This window comes from Nomascus leucogenys, chromosome 8, assembly GCF_006542625.1.
Source record: "Nomascus leucogenys isolate Asia chromosome 8, Asia_NLE_v1, whole genome shotgun sequence".
NCBI lineage: Eukaryota > Metazoa > Chordata > Mammalia > Primates > Hylobatidae > Nomascus > Nomascus leucogenys.
Window position 1 is genome coordinate 103,316,060 of NC_044388.1, and position 21,814 is coordinate 103,337,873.

Genomic DNA, 21,814 nt, shown 5'->3' on the forward strand with positions numbered 1-21,814 from the left:
TGAAAGCAGGAACTGGGGCCTCAGAGAGCCTCTCCTCTCTCCTGCCACCAGGCTAGTTTATTTAGGCAGCTGCGCCGAGAGGCAGTGTTGGGTGGTGGGGTCTCTTTGTTAAGGTTCTTTGAACTGCAGCAACAAAGACAGACTGGCTGACTTCAACCAAAAGAGGACCCATTGGGCTGGTTGCAGTGGCTCATGCCTACAATTCCAGCACTTTGGGAGCCGGAGATCAGTGGATCACTTTGGGCCGGGAGCATGAGACCAGCCTGGCCAACATGGTCGCAAAACCCCGTCTCTACTAAAAGACTAAAAAACCCCGTCTCTACTAAAAGTACAAAAAAAAAAAAAAAAAAATTTAGCCAGGCATTGTGGCGTACGCCTGTAATCCCAGCTGCTTGGGAGGTTAAGGCATGAGAATCACTTGAATGCAGGAGGTGGACGTTGCAGTGAGCCAAGATGGCACCACTGCACTCCAGCCTGGGCGACAGAGCAAGACTGTCTCAAAAAAAAAAAAAAAAAAAAAAAAAAAAAGGACCCATTGGCTCACAGAATCCAGGGAGGGCTGAACAGCCAGGCCAAGGATACACTGGGTGTCAGGAACAACTGAAACAGAGCTCTCTTCCACCTTGCTTTGTGGCCTCACTCAGTGAGGTTACTTTCTTTTTCTGTCACCACAAATCAGATTCCCTCACCACAAGCAGGGAAACATGGCCATCCTTAGTATCTAGGTTTTATTTCTCATTCATCAAACAGAGATTGTCCTCAAATGCTTTCTAGGCTCAAATCCAAAAATCCTGGGGAGGGTATCCACTCGTAGACCCATCAGCTGGGGCCAGAGGCGAGGCCGCTTTGGACTGGCATTGCCTCCCCTGTCTCCATCAGTGGGAGGAGAACGTGCTTCCTGAGAAGGTGCTGGGCAGGTGGTCCCAGGTGTCTGCTTCGTGCACCCACAAGGCCTAGACTTGAACCTAACCCCATCGCCAGCCAGGTCCTGGATGCATGCTTGGTGCCTACCCACTGAGCTTCTACTACTTCACTTGCAAGTTTAAGCTAATAATACCTCAGAGGAGTGCTGTGTGGATTAAATGTGAAGGCACTACAGGGTCAAGGCAGACACAAATGACACACTCAAGTTGGGTGGTTGGAGGAGAGTTTCAGAATGGGACTGTTGACAAAGATGTGGGCAGAATGTGGGGACCCCAAAGGACAGCTCAGTACCCCAGGGTTAGAAATAGACTGCCACCTCTCAGGAGTGACCCCGCAGGGAGAGAGCCAGAGGAGGCAGTGCCTCAGCCTGCTCCCCGTCAGCCTAACCCAGTGAGGAGCCAGAGGGGGCCAGGGAGCCTATTGACCTAGCCCCATATGCAGCCCCCTGGTCCATGGCACAGAGTGGAGAAGGGTGGAGGACAAATCTGGAGGGGCAGATGGAGATTCCAGCACAGCACCTGGCACAGAGTAGGTGGCCACTATTTTTAAAGTAGTCTCACTTTAAATAATGAAATAGTTAATGCATAGAGAATACCCATTGTCCTCACTATCCGTATTTAACAGCAGTTAACGTTTTGCCAGGTTCACCACATATTTCTTTAAGTAATAATACTACACATGGAAGGAAGGCCTGTCACCCCCATCCTGCCTCATTTCCCTTTCCTCCCTACGGATAACTGCTGTGCTGATTTACATTATTTTTGTGCAGGTTTTGCATTTTACTGCATATATACTTGTGTGTAAACATATATACTGTTGTTTTGTGTGTTTTTAAAAATTTGACCTAAGTGGCATAATGCCATAAACATTCTTTTGCAACTTACTCTCTCCACTTAACATAAGTTTTGGGTTTTGTTTGTTTGTTTTTTGAGACGGGTCTCAGTTGCCCAGGCTGGAGTGCAGTGGCATGATATCAGCTTACTGCAACCTCCACCTCCTGGGTTCAAGCAGTTCTCCCACCTCAGTCTCCTGAGTAGCTGGGACTGCAGGTGCACACCACCATGCTGGACTAGGTTTTGTATTTTTTTTTAGAGACGGGGTTTCACTATGTTGCCCAGGCTGAAACATAAGTTTTTACAATTTGTCTATATTGATACCTGTAGATGCAGTTTCTTCTCTTTGTAGAATTTGTTGAGTAAATAAACCACAGCTCATTTATCTATTTGCCTACTGATTGGCATGTAGCTTGTTTCTGCTTTTTTGCAATGACGCACAATGCTACTTTGAGCATCCTTGTATATGTGGCTCCTCGTGTACATATGCAAGAGTTTCTCTAGAGTAAAAACCTAAATTAGAATCACCAGATATAAAAGGCAGGGCATCTTCCTTTATTCAGCATTGCTCATTGCTTTCCAAATATTTTACCTTCATATAAGCCCCGAACTAGAGTTCCTGTTCCTCCACCTTTGCCAGTGCAATACATTATCAGGCTAAATTTTTTTTTACCATCTGTTGTAATAAAAAGATGTCTCCTTTTACTCTCATTTGCATTTCCATTATTACCAGTGGGGTTAAGCGTCTTTCCTTATTGTTACTGGCCATTTGGAGACTCTGTTCCTTGAATTTGCCTTTCATGTCTTTTGCTTGTTGTCTCTGTGTGGTTTGTCCTTTCTTACAGATATTTGAAATTCTCTGTATATCTGAAAGCTAATCGTGTGTTGGTTTAGGGGTGACACATACCTTCTCCCAGACTATGATTCGCCTTTTAACACTGATTTTGATGTCGTTTTTGGTCGGTTGTTTTGGTACAGACATTGAAATGTTGTCAGATTTATTCATCTTTTCCTTTAGGATTTGTGTTTTTTCTTTCTTCCTGTTCCCCAAGATTATAATGATTGTCTCCTATTTTTTTCCCAGTAGTTTTGCTTTTCACATTTGTGACATTAATCCACTTGCTTAACATAAGGCAGGACTCTAATTTTGTCTTTTTCCACATGGAACCCAGTGGTTTTGCCCCTCATCCTGAAAAGTTCCTCCTTTCCCCACTGACTGGTAATGCTGCCACCATCAGGAAGCAGGTCGGGCTCTCACTTTGTATTCACTGAACTGTGTCTGCATCCGTGCCCAATACCACACTCTTTGAATACTACTGCTTTAGGTTTTGTTCTGCCATCCAGTAGGGCAAGTCTTGCACTGTTTTTCTTCAGAATAGTCTTGTCTACTTTGCCCCTTTTCTTTTCCATCAGGATTTTTTTTTTTTTTTTTTTGAGATGGAGTCTCACTCTGTTGCCCAGGCTGGAGTGCAGTGGCACGATCTCGGCTCACTGCAAGCTCCGCCTCCCGGGTTCATGCCATTCTCCCACCTCAGCCTCCCGAGTAGCTGGGACTACAGGCACCTGCCACCATGCCCAGCTAATTTTTTGTATTTTTAGTAGAGACGGAGTTTCACCATGTTAGCCAGGATGGTCTTGATCTCCTGACCTTGTGATCTGCCCACCTCGGCCTCCCAAAGTGCTGGGATTACAGGCGTGAGCCACCGCGCCCGGCCTCCATCGGGATTTTAAGATCGGCTTAAATGGCCAGGTCAGGAAGAACTTTGAACACCATGTCATGGATGATTTCAAGCAAGGCGGTGACATGGTTAGCTTCACGTTTTTCAAATACTTGTGAAGCTGTGCTTGGGTTAGATTTTAGAAGATCAGACTGGAGGCAGGAAGACAATAAAATGTGGGGGCCCAGACCAGTCAGTGACAAGAGAGGTGGGCAGGGAGGGGCTGTGCAGAGTCTGGAGGCCATGGTGACTGTGCAGCAAGTGAGGAGGGAAAGGGAGGAGAGAAGAGGCAAGTTGCCGTGTGGGAGGAGCCGAGGGCGGGCTCCCATTCCAGGCCAGGCGACTGGGTAACCCACAGTGCCTCCAGCCAAGGCTGGAAACAGGAGAAGGAGTTGCAGGCTTAGCCTCAGCTGTGCTGCACTTGTTGCATCTTAGGAAAGGGCAGATGGAGGAATAGTGCCAAGAGGTGGATATATGGGTCTCAGGCTCAGAAAAGAGGTCTGGACCAGGCCTGGTGGCACCCTCCTGTGGTCCCAGCTACTCAGGAGGCTGAGCTGAGAGGGTTGCTTGAGCTGGTGAGCCGGGGAGGTCGAGGCTGCAGTGAGCCATCATGGCATCACTGCGCTCCATCCTGGGTGACAGGGCCAGACCCTGTGTCAAAAAAAAAAAAAGAAAAGAAAAGAGGACTATAGTCAAGATTTAAGAGTCATCAGCTATCCAATCAAATAAAAAACAGGAGCCAAAGAGGGAGGCCTATGTGGACAACTTAAGCAAGAGGGGTGTTCAAGGAAGAGGAGGAGCTCACGGAGGAGGTGGTGACAGTGATTGAAGAGGCACAGGGAGAAGCAGGAGAGTGTGGCATAGCGCCCACCAAGGAAGGAGTGACCCCGAGCACCAGGTGCCAAGGGCTCTGGGAGGAGGCTGACAAACCTTCATTGATTTGGCAAGAAGGAGGTCAGTAGACGTGTTGTTAGGTACAGAAGTCAGAGCTGAGTGACTGGAGGAGCACAGACCTCCATTTGCTGGGAAAAGATCCAGTGAAGGACCTTGGCTTACAGGAAAAGAGAGACTACAGCTTGCCTGTAGACTGGGGGAAGGAGCCAGAGCGAGAAGGGGAAGGTGAGGCAGTGAATTCTCAGAGGAGACGGGTAGGACCTGAGAGAAGAGAAGGGCCCCGGCCTGGCGGGAAGGCCAGTGTGAATGGAGGTGTGCATGGCCACCGCAAGGGTGGCTGTGAGAGAGATCCCACCTGACAACCAGTGTTGTCACTGAAGTAAAGAGTGGCAGCATTTGAAAGGGTTGGGGTCTTGGAGTTGCCCAGGGGCACTAAGGAAAGAAGTGACATTTTGGAATGTTACTGAGAATAAGAAAGTTGGCTAAGGCCTAATAAAGGGATTGGTGGGGGGCGGATGAAGAAGGTGCCTGTGCACAGTGGGGTTGGGAAGGAGGGGGGACAGTAGAGGAGACAACTCGTGGGAAGTGAGCACTCAGCTGGCAGCAGGAGTTCAGAACTGGAGATAATGCAAGTGCCCTTGCCTCCTGAATCTGCCAAAATGCCAGATGGGCCAGACTTCCCATGGTATACGGGCTGGGAGTGTGGGTCATTGTTTTGGACATTAAGATGACCCAAGCAGGCTGGAGGACATGGGAACCTGTAGGCCACTGGTGGGTCTGTAGGGCCTTGTGTTGGAGGACCTGGAGCTCTGGGTGGGCTTGGGCTTTATGGGCCCCCCCAGGAAAGTTCTCCAGCCATGGCCAGGCAGCCACCCCCTTGATCTGCTCTGCATTTGATGTGCTCTGCAGGAAGCAGCTGAGCCCCTTTGTAGAGTCACTGGTTCCCACCCTCAGTGCCTGGCCCAGATAGCCAGAGCTAGGCGAGCCTCTGAAGTCGCCTCCCTTAAAGACCTCCCTTCCCAAGCCACAGAAACTAAAGAGTGCCACAGTGGCCAGGGTCACATTCCTCCAGACATAGCTGAAGACATGGCCAGCATGAAGGATTTGGCCTCAGTCTCTGTGTATTGTGCACAGTGAGGTTTGCACCCCTAACTCCCTGGCTCTGGTGACCTGTTAGCCCCATGACTGGGTTGAGAAGGACACGGTAATAATAAATTAAGTATGAGGGCCAACTATGAAAGTCTGCGTACATTACCTCATGGACTTCTTCTGACCACCTGCAAGGTGAGTTGAATTATTCCCACTTTTCAGACGAGGAAACTGCGGCTCAAGGGATAAGTTCAGTAACCTATCCATGATCCCAGGTAGCAAACGAAAGACCTAAGATCTGAACCCTATCTGTCTAGCTGTGCTCTTGCCCCGTTTTGTTTAATGAGTACATAGAGACCAGAAAGTGGCTGTGTAAGAGCTCAGGGGTAAGGGAATGGACTTGGTGTTAGAAAACACACTTTTTTCTTTGGAGACGAAGTCTCACTCTGTCACCCAGGCTGGAGTACAGTGGCACAATCTTGGCTCACTGCAACCTCCACCCCCCGGATTCAAGCGATTCTTCTGCCTCAGCCTCCCGAGTAACTGGGATTACAGGCGTGTGCCACCATGCCCGGCTGATTTTTGTATTTTTAGTAGAGATGGGGTTTCACCATGTTGGCCAGGCTGGTTTCGAATGCCTGACCTCAGGTGATCCACCTGCCTCGGCCTCCCGAACTGCTGGGATTGCAGGCATGAGCCACCACATCCAGCCTAGAAGACATACTTTGAAGTCTCACCTCTGTCGTTCACCAGCTGGGTGTCCTTGGATAAGTCATGCCATGGTGAAGCAGGGCCAAGACTAGGCTGCTTATCCCCATGTCCATCCATGGTGCCCTCCCTTCGTCCAGGACAGCAGGACATTGACCATCCTGAGACTTGATTATCAGCCTTGGAAGTCAATTACTATATGGAGAGTGAAGGATCAATATCTAATGAGTAGGAAGCTGCAGGGCTCATATGAACCTTGCCCCACCTGTGACAGCTGGGCCAGTTGCTGTTACTTCAAACCCAGGGCCCACCTCCACACCCCAACCCAGCCTGCGCAGCCCCTCACCCTCCCATCATAACCCCCATTGTTGCTCTCTCTGCTCTGTTTGCAGGTCCCTCTGCTGGCTCCGGTTCTGCGAGGTTCAGCCGGAGGCCCACATGTCCTGATACATCTGTTGCTGGCAGCCTCCCCACACCTCCAGTCCCCAGACACAGGAAGAGCCACAGCCTAGGCAACAAGTGGGTGACTGAGCAAGCCCTCCCCGCCGGGCTTCAGACCGTCCTGCACATGGGCCTGGGCACAGTGCAGGGAAAACCCTTGCTGGCTGGGTCCCTCCTCTGCCCTGTTCTGGGAGTTGCTGATGAAAGCTCTTGGAATCCTGGCCAGTGCGCTTTCCTGAGGCTGGTGTGAGCTTGGGAAGAGCTGAGGGGCACTGTGGCAGCACTGACTCCACAACACCGATAGGTGTCTCAGGCTCAGCAGCTGATGGAGGAAGGGTGCAGGGAAGGGCAGGGAAGTAGCAGTGGCATTCCAGAGAATTTGCCCAAGCCCAGTTAATGACTCATGGAAAACCCCAAAGTCCAGTGGACACCAGTGACTGTCATCCAGGGCAGTGTTCAGTTTCTCATGGCATCTGCCTACAGAGCAGTGAACCTGCTGGCTCATCAGCCCTGCGAGGCCCATAGCTGGGGGACATGCGTGAGCCCTCGGCATGGCTAGGGCAACTATGCCTGTGTCTCCAGGGCATTAGGTACAGGCTTCCGAACAGATGAGTCCCTTCCTTCCTTCCTTCCTTCCTTCCTTCCTTCCTTCCTTCCTTCCTTCCTTCTTTCCTTCCCTCCCTCCCTCCCTCCTTCCCTCCTTCCCTCCTTCCTTCCTTCCCTCCTTCCTTCCTTCCCTCCTTCCTTCCTTCCTTCCTTCCTTCTTTCCTTCCTTCCTCCCTTCCTTTCCTCCCTCCCTCCCTTCCTCCTTCCTTCCTTTCTACCTACCTACCTACCACTTCCAAGGTACAAGCCTCAGCCCAGCCCAGGCAGGCCCTGGAGGAGCTCCAAGGCTGGAGGAGAAAGAGTCGCTCTTTGAGTGTTAAGCAGCCCTCTGTGCTAGACACTCTGCATATGCCTGTCAAGCATGATCTCCCTGAGTCCCCATGCAGGCCTCTGATGTGGGTGCTGTTATTACATATTTTGAGAATGAGTCTAATGAGGTTCAACAAGGTGAAATTCCTTGCAATGGTGGAAAAACATTGGAGCAAGGGTCTGGACTCGGTGCGTGTGACTCTAGGAGCAGACATCCTGGCCTCAGGCCCACTGCTGCTCACCTGTGCAGCCTCATCACTCACAAGCAGCATCTGCTCACTCGAGCCTTATAGCCACCTGGGAGACGGGCAGGGCAAGTATCGTTATCCCCATCGGATGGATGGAGAAACTGAGGCTCAGAGAAAGGATGTGACTTGCCCAAGGTCATGGCGTGAGAGAGGACAGAGCCTGGGCTGTATCATGGCTCTGAGTGGAGGCCTTTTTCCTGCAGCTGCACCATCTGCTCCGGCCCCAGGCAGGTGTAACCACTGTCACTCCATAGATAAGGAGCTTTGCCTTCTTTCTTCCTTTCCATTTTCCAGTATGATGTGTCAGTTGAGTGTAGTTGAGAGTAAAAGTGCGACATTCCCATCGGAGAAAGCAAGGCACCTACTGGACGACAGTGTCCTAGAGTCCCGCAGCCCCCGAAGGGGCCTGGCCCTGACCTCCTCCTCTGCTGTCACCAATGGACTCTCCCTAGGTAAGCGTCTCCGGCCTGCATATGATAGGCTGGTGGGCTGTAGGCCCAGCGTGTGCTCCATGTCTGTCTCTGTGTCACTGTGCCATGCCCAGTGGCGCTATCATTCTGGGGGACCCAGTGGCCCCTCACCTCCCTGCAGAGGTGGCTGCCTGCAGGAATCACCCAGAGCCAGGGAAACCCTTGTCTCCTAGCCTCGTGGGCTTCATGAAGAGCCCTGGATCTGTCCTCATCCTGCTGGTGGCATGGCAGGCAGGTAGAAAAAGCAGCCAAATACATGCCTGTCACCAGCTGCCATTGGCTGGCAGCTCCCCAGACCAGACTGGACCACAGTCAGGCTTCTGTCCCTGAGGGATGATGACCCACAGGGCCCTGCAGGGCAAAGCAGGAGAGGCTGCCAGGGAGGGTAGCTGGGTGGCCACTGGGTTCTCACTGCCTACTTGTCTTCACAATGGGAAGCTAGAAGGAGGGAGGATGAAAAATTGATGTTCAGGGATGAAATTGTATCACTGAGCGTCAGCCAGACATGGTGCTTATGGCAACAGAACAGACAGAAATTGTGCTGCTGAGGCTAGGATAGGAAGAACTTGACATTAGGACTCAGGCTGGTGTTGAGCTCTGGTTTTAAGTCCGTACCCCTGCAGTGTCCAGGTCAGCTGAGGACAGGTGGGCACCACCCTGTTATTAACGGCCATCAGGCCAGTGCGCTCTGATGCCTGTTGCCTTTCAGTTTGCCTATGCCTTTGTGGTCTGTGTGTCTGTGTGTCTGTCGGCTTCCCTTAGCAGGGAGTCCTCCCATGGCTGGTGGTTAGACCAGTTGCTGAGCTGGGAGTTGATCTTGTGAGGACTGCAGGGCAGAGGGCCCAGAGCATGGGGGTGGGGGGCGGGAGGGCACAGGAGAAACAGGCAGGAATCATTCCCACGTCTCTGTGAAAGCTAGTCAGTCTCAGAGGGCATGGGCAATATCAGTCCAGGGGTCGCCATCTCCCATGCCCTGGAAGTCTAACAAGCATGTTCTGTGTCTGCCTCTGTCCTCAGAGGAGGTCATCCTGTTTGGAGCCAGTCAGGGTTATACAACGGCTCAGGACAATGTGTCCAGGGTTCCGAGGTGTGCCTTGGGAGAAGAGTTCCAGGTCATGCATGGGGAAAGGCTGGGTTGAGCAAAGGTGTGCAGGTTTCTTCCCAGAGGCGAAGCTGTGCTGGTGGGTGGGAGTCCTCTAAGAAGGCATCAGAGTCCACAGTGTCCACATTCTTTGGTCATGGGACCCTCTTCCTCGGAGTGTCCAATGGGACCTGGGTTCTGAGGAATGCCCTCTGGGAAATGCCGGCCCAACAGCACTTAGCTGGGCGGCAAAACAGCTGTTTTATATCCAGAAAACTTTCTGAGCTGTGCCTGAGTCCGTGCCTTGCTATTCCTGAGACAGAAAACGGAGTCAGATGCAGAGCTGTCCAACGTCCAGACGGGAGATCCTAAGGTTGTTTGGTTCCCGGCTCCTCAAGTTGGGGAATTGAAACTGTGTTTCTGTTTGGGGCCAAAAGCCCTGATTAAGTGGCCATGTGTGCATGTGCCCTGTTAGGAGCTGGGCTGGTCCTCCCCTCTGTGATGAGGGCCATTACTAAGACAGATGCCAAGGGGCCTGGGATCTCCTCCCTCTCCCTTTCCCAGTGCTCGGCCTTGGTGCTCTTTCAGGCAAAGAGCACTAAACCTCAGAGCCTCTGAGGTCTGAGAGATGCTCCAGAAGCATTGCACATGGATGCTTGGGTGAGAGGAGAAAATCTCTCCTTCAAGAGGGCTTAGAGAGCCCGGGAGAAGCAGGGTCGCCCATTCAGCCCAGAGGGACAGGCCTAAAGGAGGAATAGGTAGCAAAGCTGTGGGACCCAGCCCCTCTCTGTGACCCCACTGGCCAGGGGTCTGCAGGGGCTTTCCCTTGAGGCTTCTGTCTAATGCCAGGTAGCTGCACTGTGACCAGCGTCTAGTCAAGCCCTGACCCTTGGGGAAGAGGAAGAGGTGCTCATTTGGCCTCACCAGGTGAGGCCTGCTCTAGTCCTGGCTTCCCTTGGGCCAGAAGGGAGGCAGTGGTGGAGCCAGGTCAGGCCCAGAAGAAAGCCTGAGGACCCAGACCCCAGTGGGCCAGTGGGCAGTTAGTTGCGGCCCCCGGGGGCAGTGGAAAGGTAGCAGAGGACCTGCCTGGAACAGTGGGATGGGGTGGTTCTTTGACCCTCCCAGAGCAGAGTTAGAACTCGCAGCAAAAACTCGAGTATGTTGAGGCTCCCAATGTCAGGAAGCAGTTTCTGTGGCACTTCTGTGAGCTCAGGGGCCTGGGCCCCGTGACCCAGAACAGGCCCCTCTTCTGTGAAGCCGTTGTGCTCATTGACCTGTGTTCCTTTTCCAGGCAGTAGTGAGAGCTCAGAGTTTAGTGAAGAGATGTCTTCAGGGCTGGAAAGGTGAGTGTGGCCTCAGCATGGCCTCCCTCCCAGGGGTGGTGCTCAGGGCTGAGGGAGCCAAAGACAGGCCCCGGGCAGGGACAGGCCCTGCCCCACCCACCCCATGAGGCTGTGGCTCCTCCAGCAGCCTGGCCGGGGCAGGGCTGACTAGGAGGGAGGATGGAAGAGCAGGATGGTTGTTGGGGCCCCAGCCCCCATGCTCTGAGCAGCCCCATGCCTCCCCTGATCCAGGAGGCTCTTCCTCCAGCACAGCTGCAGGAGGCCTGGGAGTAGATTTGGTCTGAAGTGTGGGTTCTTGAAACCGAAAGCCTAAGTGGCTTGTTCTTGAGATGGGCATGTGGCTCCGCCTGGTGGGGTCTAAGAATATTGCACCCTAATGGCCTCAGGCCTTGGGTATTTATTGACCCCCACCCTGCTAGGCACTGGTGACAGGGAAGTGGCCACAGCCTCTGCCTCCCTCGAGGATCCCTCTGCCTCCCTCGAGGATCCCTCTGCCTCCCTCGAGGATCCCTCGGCCCAGGGTTTGGCTCCCTGGGAGAGCCTGTCTGCCAGGGCCCCAGGCCTCTTGCTCAGGAATTCCCATCCCACAGCTCCATGTCCTGGTGTTTTCCTGTGCCAGGCGCCAGGTGATCACTAGGAAGGCAGGGGATGCTGTGAAGGGGGTGCCCCCACAGCCATGGCACCACCAGGGGCATCATGGCGACTCAGGGTCTGAAGGGAGGTGGGAAACATCCAGTGACACAGAATGTGCAGGAAAGGCAGGTTTGCACCAATATCCAGGGCCCTGGGCACACACACACACATACACATGCACACTCGCATATACACACCCTACACACTCACATATACCCATGCACACACTGTACACTTGCACTCACCTATGCATGCAGTCTCACATACACAGGCAAACGCTCACACATGTGCTTGTGTACACATTCATATAACCACACTGCCACACATGTGGGTGTATACACTCACACATGTACATATGCATGCATGCGTGTACACTCTCACACATTTGCATGCATAAACACTCACATGCATACATGCACACACACACACTTCTCCTCTGGCGCTAAAGCTTCTCTCCTCAGTTCCCATAATCATAAATTGGCCAGAGAGAAGATAAGTGCTGCCTAGCAACTCCTCCCAGGGCAGAGGGGCTGCCTGCTGGTCAGTGCTCTTGGTTGAGCATGGCCTGTGCCAAGCACTGTCCTGGTGCTTTGCATGCATGGATGTACCAAATCCTCAGCACTCCTGCACAACAGCCATTCATAGTGTCCCCATTTTATACATGTGGAAAACAAGGCTCAGAGAGGTAAAGTGACTTACCTGCTCCACACTCTGGTATGAACAGAGCTGAGCCACATCCAACAGCCTCCTGACCACTGAGCCACCTCTTCATCACTGCTCTACAGCTTGGCCAGATACGGGGACTGTCCCATATTGGTCAGTCAGTCTGTCTGCCTGCGAAACCCAAGATGGGGGTTGGTGGGGGAGTGACGATATGCCAACCCTCAGAGGCTCTCTCTTTCCCCTCCCCACCCATCTGGGTTGCTCAGGCAAATGGGCCAGTAGCTTTGACCCTGGAAGCCACCCCAGCAGTGGGGAGGAGAACCGGACAGGCACAAGGGCAGACTCTAGAACTCTCAGCATCAGTCAGGGGACTCCTGGGGACACCCTGAGGGAGATGGCTTACAGGCAAGCCAGCACCTCCCCTGGCCTCAGGCCAATGAGAAGACATCAAATGGCAAACAGGCACAGATCCTGAATAGCAGCTAGACCTGGACCTGTTGTTCATTCATTCATTCATTCTTTCACTCGCTTATTCCTTCATTCACTCAGTTATCCATTCAGCAGCTGTTAAGCAACTGCTCCCGGCCAGACACCACACTAGTTACTGAAGGTGTAGCAGATACAGTTCCTGCTAAGTACTCATGACTGAGACTAGAGCTTCTAGGAAGGAGGATGGTGAGAGAGAATTCCTTGTCCCAGGGAGATGATGCTGTTTGCAATGCTGTCATGATCACTGTAGGCCACAGCATTTCATAGCATTTAGATCACTATCCATCTGAATGTCTACAATAAGTGATTTTAGGATCTCTTCCAAGCACTGGTCTCATGGCTGGCACAGATGCCCGGCTCTGCCTCCAGCAGTCTTGAAACATCCCTGCAGGGAGGATGTCCTGTTTCTCATCCTCAGAGGATGGCTTTTGGCCCAGCCCCACCTTGCTGAGGGGAGCAGGAGGCCACCTGCTTTGGAGGATGCCAGTGGGCCTGTGATGTCTCCTCCAGTCAAGACCCAGGCCCCGTGCAGTCCTGATGAGCAGATGCCAGCTGCCTCTTGGCTACCGGCCTCCGTCTCCATCCTGCACTGCCTCTTACATTCCCTGAAATAATCCACACTCGCAAAAGTACCGGAGCATTCTGGACCTTCCTGGAGAGTCCACGGGAGAGTTGGAGGGGAAGATTTACCTCTTGCAGCTTGAAAATCTTCATTGCCTGTGGCTCTTTCCTTTCAGTTACTCACCTTCATGCCCTTTCCTGGGTCTTCTCTATTCCTGACCTTCATGAGCCCGATGCTTAGCTTCTCCAGGTCCTCCCTCCACCCCCAGCTCTCCCCCAGGCCAAATCCTCCTACTCTAATGGGGAGCAGACTCCCTCTTCCTCAGAAGCTGAGTGTCAGCCTGCCTGGGCCCAGAGGCCAGCACCTGTCCTGAAAGAGCTTCCCCTCCTCGGAGACCCCACCAGCTGTTCCCTGCAGATGCCATAAGAACACAGCTTTCGGCCGGGCACGGTGGCTCAAGCCTGTAATCCCAGCACTTTGGGAGGCCAAGGCGGGTGGATCACGAGGTCAGGAGATCGAGACCACGGTGAAACCCCGTCTCTACTGAAAATACAAAAAAAAATTAGCCGGGTGTGGTGGCGGGCGCCTGTAGTTCCAGCTACTTGGAGAGGCTGAGGCAGGAGAATGGCGTGAACCCGGGAGGCGGAGCTTGCAGTGAGCCGATATCACGCCACTGCACTCCAGCCTGGGCGACAGAGCAAGACTCCGTCTCAAAAAAAAAAAAAAAAAAAAAAAAAAGAACACAGCTTTCTCTGCAGGTCACACCGCTTGAGCAGACAGAGGCGGTGGAGCCAGAGCCAAGGGTGCAGGGGAGGCCTGGGGCCCACTCAGAGAAATGAGGGTGTGAGAGAGGAGAGGAAGAGGCCTGGCCGTGGTGGGGGAGACAGCATTTCGCCCCACAGCTCTGAAGTGTAGGGGCCACAATCTTCTCTTGAAGATTGCCACCAGCCCCCTGCCCCTCAGCCCTGGTAATAAGCCTGCCCAGGCTAGGAAGAGAAATAGAGCCAGATACCAAGAGGAAAGACAGGGAGACCCCAGGCCAGTTCCTCCACACCACACACACCTCTGGTGGGTTGAGGGCACACCTTCATCACCAAGAATGCCGCTGTCAGCAGGCAGGCAGGAGTTTCTATTGTCTGGCCAGGGGTGGGACCCCGCATGCCCGTCTGGTGAATTTGCCTTCCCTGAGTTTACACACATAGATGTCTCCTCTTTGGGTAGTAGCCGGAGTTCAGGCTGCAGATGCCCAGTAGATCCCCAAAGTGTTCGGCCATAAAGAGCTTCCACATGGGAGCTGGAGCCCACTGAGGCCTGTGGTGCTGCTGTACTGCCCTCGGTGGGAATGGGCCTGTTCCTACTGGACTGCGGAACAAGGGTACAGAGAGCAAAGGGGACCCTCTTCTGCTCCTCATCCTCCTGTCTCCTCACCCACGTCAGCCTTGGCAAGGTCACAGGGCCTGTGGGGCCGGGGAGGGGCAGTGAGATGCAGGGAGGTGTTTGTTAGTCACTTCTGAGCTCCCAGGCTGCCTTAAAGACCCTCCCCTACCCTCGGGGCCCAGAATGAGGACAGGGTGGTGGTCCTGGGCCACGGCCCTCAGGAACCAGAGAGCTATGGGCAGGGGTGGGCCTGCTCTTCTCTGACTCCACCTAGTGTCCCTGGTCAGCAGTCTTCCTCACCTCATGCCAGGGAGAGTAGGGGCGAGGAGAGAAGGGGGTCCCCCAGCACACTCTGCTCTCCCAGGGAGGCGGGGAGGCGGCCACAGGGCATCAGTTGCCTGGAGAGGAGGGCTATGGACTTGTCAGGATAATCTCCAACCATCCTCGGGCCCCTCGGAAACCAACAGGGAAGGGAGCGTTTAGTCAGGAGCAGCAGTAATGGATAACAGATGCCTTTTTCTGCCTGATTTGGAAAGCAAGTGTTGGCACTAAGATGAAAACAAGAATATCAGCCTATGAGTTAAAGGATTTTAAATGAGGTGTTTTTAAAAAGACAAACAAAATGGATTGTAGCGGCGATCATGTATGTATATATGAAAATAGAGTCTCACTCATCCTGAGTATTTTTGGTCTCTAGGTTTATTGAGTGAGTTTATTTTCCCTGTATTCTTCAGATTTTCCACAGTGCGTAAATGTTTCTTTTCTACCCAGAAAAACAATTAACATTTAACTGTATAAAAGAAGACATAATCAGAAATGATTACTGATCAGTTTTTAACAACTGAAGTATGAAAGTGCCACAAAGTTGATTACGAAACCCTTGGCCACCATCTCCCCTGGTCGGAATCACCTGTCTCTGTGGAAGGGCCTTCTCATGTGAGGCACAGGCTGTAATACAGGTAGTGGGAAGAGTAGGGGATCAGGGAGTCCTCGGAAGGCCCAGGGTGAGAGGAGGCCCCTGTAGTGGGTGAGGGAAGTGAGGCTGGGGCAGAGTTGGGGGGTACGGTGCACAACCCTCTCTGAAGCAAAGCCCGTTCCTCTTCCTGCTCTGGAGGAGGTGAGGGAATGGGTCAGAGCTCAGACTCTTAAATAAGTCCTGTCAGGGAAGCAGTTGTGCAGGATGCAGTGGGAGGATCCAACAGGGTGACCTGCATCAGCCACCTCCAGAGGTGGCTTCTGGAGGAGGGGATGGTTAAGCAGCAGCCCAGGACATTTAGTGAAGAGGACCCTAGAGAGCCCTCGAGGCAGGACCTGGGACCTGAAGAGGCTGTGGGCTGTGAATCATGCACCAGGCTGGGACAGATGGCCCAGGGCTTGGTGTCTGTGAGAGTCTCATACAGGAGAGCTGGGCCCCATGGCAGGTCCTGTTCTCTGAAGTTCTCAGTTGACCTCCACAGTGAAAGGCACAGCCAGCCATGTGGGGGCACCTGAAGTTAGGACCACTGATCCTCCCAGGCCCTTGGGCAGCTCTCAGTACCTCTGAGCCTCCATTCCTCAGCCCTGTGATGAGGCTAGGCACAGTGAAGATCTAACACATAGGTGGAGCTACCACATCTGAGGAACTGATTTAGGGACTTTTTTTTTTTTTTTAGACAGAGTCTCACTCTGTTTTCCAGGCTGGAGTGCAGTGGCACTGTCATAGCTCACTGCAGCCTTGATCTCCCAGGCTCAAGCGATCCTGCTGTCTCTGTCTCCCAAGTAGCTGGGTACAGGTACACGCCACCATACCTGGGTAATTTTTTTTATTTTCGTTTTTCAGTAGAGATGGGGGCTGACTGTATTTCCCAGCTGGTCTCAAGCGATCCTCCCACCCTTACTTCCCAAAGTGCTGGGATGACAGGCAGTAGCCACTGTGTCCAGCCTGAGTTGGAGACTTTTATGAATTTCCCTCAATAGGTACTACTTACCACCAAGAAAGCAACCCAGGGGTCTAACGCTGGGTAGGGGGAAGAAAAATTTCCTCAAATGCAGTTAAGTCATCATGGGAGGGATAGACCGGAGTGATGGCAAATTTCTACCAGCACCTGCTGGCCTCCAGGATGACACTGGACTGTGGAAGCGCCCCTCTAAGAGGTCACTGCAGACAGTTGCCCCCCAGAGTGCTGTAGGGTGGTGCTGTAGGGTGGTGCTGTAGGGTGGTGCTGTAGGGCGTTCAGGGAGTTGGGTGATGCAGTTTCTGCCCATATGAGGTTTACCTGTTCGTTTTAGCTGGTGGGATCATCTGACATCCTTAGGGAGGCACCAGGGAAATGCAGTCATGGTGACAGAGCACCAAGTCTCCTGCCCCAAAAACTGAGTTTTAAAAGACACTCGTTTCCTTCCTTGAGAAGACAAGAGGACCCTGGTAGATGCCCAGGTCTGCCAGGTCCCAAGGATGCCTCTCAAGCCCCAAACTCTGCAGTATTTTGGGAGAGGCAGGCCAGGCTCTGGAGGCGATCCTGCAGGTGATAGATCCCCTTGGCTGCAGCAGACATGCCAGTGGCCATTCTCAGGGTGACTGCTGCAGAGGACCTCACTGTCCCCCACACCTGTGGCTGAGGCCAGGATCCCAGGCTGTCATTCCTCCCCTGAGTCTGGTGTCCTCGGGTTCATTCTGCAGTGCTCTGGACACTTGGCCTATCTCTCCTGCATGAGACTCAGAGACACTGAGCCCTGGGCCACCTGTCCCAGCTTGGTGCATGACTCAGAGCCTGCAGCCTCTTCAGGTCCCAGGACCCCCCTCGAGGGATCACTAGGGTTCTCTTCACCAAATGTCCTCTGGGTGGCAGCCCAGTTAGACAATTTGCCAGCTTCTGATTTGGGTTTCCCTCCAATATGTGATCTCTTGCCTCACTCCCTTAGCTCCAAACACTAAAGTCTGGCAGTTGAGGCTCCAGCCAGCAGACTGAGAGAAGTCTGCAGAGAGAAGAGTGCACAAAGAACCCCTGGCCTCTAGGTGCCAGGGCCTTTGCTTGACTCTGTTTTCGAGCCCTGCCAGGCAGCTGCTGCTGCTTCATGGGTAGCTGAGAAATCTGTGCCCACAGCTTCTCTGTCCAATATCTACAATTCCTCCAGAGTCAGCACCTAGAAAGCGGGCAGGACACTCCTTCCATCTTGTGTCCATCCTTCTCTGTGCATATCTGCTTTACCCCTCCCCACTCTCTCTCAGACAAGATTTCTGAACTTCTCAGTGCACAGAGGGGAAGATGGATGATGCCTCAGAGCTCCCAAGTTTACATGTGATAGTTTCGCCCAGCCACTGAGCCTCACTTTCAGTCTCTTAGATCTGGTTCCTAATCACCAGGAGAGAAGATCTGGCATACCTGGCTTGGATCACTGGTGTTGCCCTGTCCACTTAGCTGTCAGAAGGATGGGGACATACAATACAAATGTGGTTCCTAGGGGCCCAGTTAGTGAATCAGGGACATTGCCCAGAGAAGAGTGGGTGGCCCATAGAGAGCAAATATCCTTCAAAAAGTGCTGCTAGAAGGGACATCCCAGGGCCCAGCAGAATTCAGGGTAGCAGCTTCCTGCCTGAAGATGAGGGTGAAGCATCAGAAAGTGGCCAGCGTAGGCCATGGCCTAATTGGATGGCTTCCCATCCAGGGTGTGCAGGCGCAGGTGGACACTACTGATCAGTAGCATCACCTGGGCCCTTCCACATGTGCACTCCTACCCAGGCTCTGTGGACTTGAGGCTGGGGCTCTGTGTACAGAAGATTAGGGGAAGTATATTAGTCTGTTACCACGCTGCTAATGAAGACATACCCGAGACTAGGTAATTTATAAAGGAAAGGTTTAATTGACTCACAGTTCAGCATGGCTGGAGAGGCCTCAGGAAACTTATAATCATGGTAGAAGGCGAAGCAAACACGTTCTTCTTCACATGGTGGCAGCAAGGAGAAGTGCTGAGCAAAAGGGGGAAAAGACCCTTAGAAAACCATCAGATCTCATGAGAACTCACTCACTATCATGAGAACAGCAGCATGGGGGTAACCACCCCCATGATTCAATTACCTCCCACTGGGTCCCTCCCATGACACATGGAGATTATGGGAACTACAATTCAAGATGAGATTTGGGTGGGGACACAGCCAAACCATATCAGGGAGGGACCCTACTTCTACTAAGACCAACATTACCAAGGCCTCAACATAATTATTTTCTGGGGAGGTTGCTCCCCAACCTCCTAGCCCAGAAACAGGGACTTAGGGCTTTATGAAATGTAATCCCCAGGATACCTACAACCTAATGTGTATGTAGTAAATGATGGAGTGAAGATGGCCTTTCAGACCTGCTTGACTAGTCTGAATTCTCATGATGCTGTTGGCCCAGGAAGTGCCCTGGCCACTTCCACCTCAATAGCACCACCCATTCTGCCTCTTCCCAGTGTCGTGATCTTGGGCAAGTGACTCCACGTCTCCAAGCATCAGGTTCTTTATCTATAAGGTGGGGATAATAATAGTGCCTACCTCACAGTGTTATATGAATAAATGAGATGCTGAGCAAATCCTGCTTAGCACATTGCCTGGCACCCATTGTCTCATCACCACCACCGCCACTGTTACCACTATCACCGTCCTCATTTCATCCTCCCACTTTTACTGTCACCACCGCCACCACCACCACCATCGTTATCCCATCATCTCATTGTCCCATCATTATCATCATCCCATGGCCCCATCCTCCTGCTCATCATCACCTTGTACACCCCTTGGGACTGAAGTGTTGTACTTTGTTGTCAGTCGATGTCTTCCCCAGACCCAGGTTCCCACAAGCTCCTGGTCTGGGCAAGCCTCAATTGCCTGTTGCCGTCCTCCTTCTGACTCCACCTAAGATCCCTAAGAGGGATCTTAGTCAAATGGCCTTCCTAGGACACTGTGTTCAGCCACAGGTTCTCAGAATGACACTGGAAAAGGTGTCTGTGGTTCTGGGCTGTGAGCCCCTATGTCAGTTACCAAAAAAAAAAAAAAAAAAAACCCAAAAACAAAAACTATGATTTCCGGTGGAGTTCCTCTGATACCACCACCTAATCATTTTGCATTTTCTGGCCCTGAACATTCAAATAACAAATTTTCTCAAAGCAGGGACATTTCCAGACACTTTCAGGTTGTCTGGTTTTCCAGTGGCTGAAGATCCTAGCTCCTCTATGCTGATGCTGGCCTGCCAGGCAGCCAGAGTTGTCCTGTCCAGCACGGTCCTCCTCCAGCTCTGGAGGGCTCACGTGGAGGGAAGGCTGGCCACTTCCACCCTGACTCTGTGTTCCTAAAGGCTGGCCTGGAGAAAGGTCACACTGGTGCCGCCCTTCAAGGCCTGGGGTCGCTCCCTGTGGCTCCAGAGAGAGCAGGCTCTGACTTCCATAGCCTGGAGCAGCCACCCCGGCACAGGCCCTCCACCCGCACCAGAAAATGAGCCTCCCTTTGTGAACACTTGAGTCTCTGTCTCTAATGACAGGCCAGTAGGGTGGGACAAGTGGCTTCGCCTCTTTGAGCCTCAGTTTTCTCATCTAAAACTGTGAGAACAGGGCCCCTCTCACAGAGCTGGGCATGCTCTTGTGTGAAAGCATGTAGTTGGCACATGGCGTGCAGTTGAGAAGAGGCAGCTGCTCTTCAGTGCCAGGCAGCAACTGCCAGGAGACTGCTCCACTGGGGCCACCAAGGGACCAGGAGACCTGGGAGATCCCCAAGCCTAAGAATCTTGTGGTCATTTGGTCTCAGACACTGACAAATCCCAGGCAGCATGAGTGCAGGTGGGGATCCACAAGTAGAGGTGCCTTTGAGAGGAGAATGCCAGAAAGGGCCCCCACAGTGGGCCCAGTCCCAATGACAGACCCCACCATGTTGACGCTGCCGCCTCTCCCTTCTCCTGAAAGGCTGCATCTCACAGTGTGGTGACGAACTTGGGCTGCAGAGTCAGACAGTCCTGGGTTCAAGTCCTAGCTTACAAGGCTCATGCCTTGGTCAAGTAGATTCACATCACTGAGCCTCAGTTTCCTCATTGTGGGGAGGGTAAGGGTGCTTTACACAAAGCTTCGGTGGCAGTGCGAGTGCACTCGATGAAGTTGCAGGGGCATCAGAGCATGTGAGTGCTCACTACCTAGTGACTGCTTGGTCTGTCAAGACGTACCCAGAGACCCTTGGTGTCCCTGTGCTCCCCGCCAGTCCGCTCCTCACTCCTTTAGGGAGGACATGAGGAAAGGCTGCTTACGAGGCTAGCCTGCTTGGAAGATGCTCGTTTCAAGCTCTCCATCAGCAGATGTCAGTTCCTTCAAACATCTGTGAAATATGAAGCCACGCACTGTCTCACGCAAAAGGAGAGAATGATGGGAAGAAGGTAGTAGCCGCGCTGGCCACTGTGCCCTGTCTCAGGTACTGTGGGAACTGCAGATGGTCCACTGCCATCACATTCTCCTCAGGTAACAGGGAAAAAGACTCATGAGAAGAAAAGTGGCAAAGGGGCCAGAGGGCCCAGCTCTGGGAAGGGGGACTCCATCCTCAACTTCCAACAGTCGGCAGCTCAGAGCTGGAATCTGGCCCAGGTGAGGAGGAAACATCCCTGGGTAGCAGACAAAGCCACAAAGGATCTCACTGCAGAAAAGTCCATTGTCAGGACCCTGCTCAGAAGAAATCCCCAGTTATGGCTGGAAGAAGAGCAGCCCCGGAGGCAGCCGTGGCCGGTTCCCCTGAGCCGTGCTGCTTCTGCATGGGCTCGGGACCTGCTGTGCTATTGCACTCACTTGCGAGGTACCCAGCACGTGGTGCCAGCAACAGTGAAGTTGGTGACTGTTTGACTTGTCCAAAATGAGAGAATCATGGTTATCTGCATGGGTCACGTTCACTTGCTGCATTCCACCCCTCTTTCTGAGATGGAGGTGGCCAATGGGCCAGTGGCCTGGGAGTTGAGCACACCAGGGCCTCTCTCGTCTGTGCTGCAGCTCAGTGTGGGTGGTGGTGGGGTCAGCCTATGACCACCCTGACACCCGTTATGTTAGAGGACAGGGGGGCCAAGCACATGCTATGGTACACCATCACCCAGAGAGGAGGAGCCGATGGGCAGGAGGCTCGGGGGGCAGGAGGCTCGAGGGCCTGGAGCAGCCGTCCCAGCTAACCATCAGACTCCCACCAGCCCTGAAATTGGGCCCCCAGACAGTGGACCTGAGATGGTCATCAAGAAGAGCTCCTTCCTGGGAGGAGGACAGAGGCCCCTGGGCAGGTACGATGTACCTGCTACAATGCGTGAGGGCGGCCCCACACTACCCACAGGTACTGGTGTCACAGAGCAACATGCAGCAACCTACAGCTGACCATGGAGGACTGAGGGGATCTTATAAAGGAACTCTGGGCCTCATCTGACTTTATTAAGTTGATTACATTGTTGTCTGGCCAATG

General features: G+C 52.9%; 1 protein-coding gene across 9 annotated transcripts in view; it reads left to right on the forward strand.

The window, feature by feature from the left end:
* RALGPS1 (Ral GEF with PH domain and SH3 binding motif 1) overlaps positions 1–21,814 on the forward strand; it is a 300,052-nt gene that overhangs the window by 264,657 nt on the left and 13,581 nt on the right. For 4 of the 9 annotated variants that reach the window (XM_030817832.1, XM_030817833.1, XM_030817834.1 and 1 more), the window contains exons 12-14: positions 6,559–6,685; positions 8,065–8,222; positions 10,613–10,664. In XM_030817832.1, the coding sequence (XP_030673692.1) occupies positions 6,559–6,685; positions 8,065–8,222; positions 10,613–10,664 (337 nt within the window). Of the gene's footprint in view, positions 1–6,558; positions 6,686–8,064; positions 8,223–9,257; positions 9,777–10,612; positions 10,665–21,814 lie in introns of those variants that run through there. The other 5 variants (XM_030817835.1, XM_030817841.1, XM_030817836.1 and 2 more) reach the window with 3 other exon arrangements.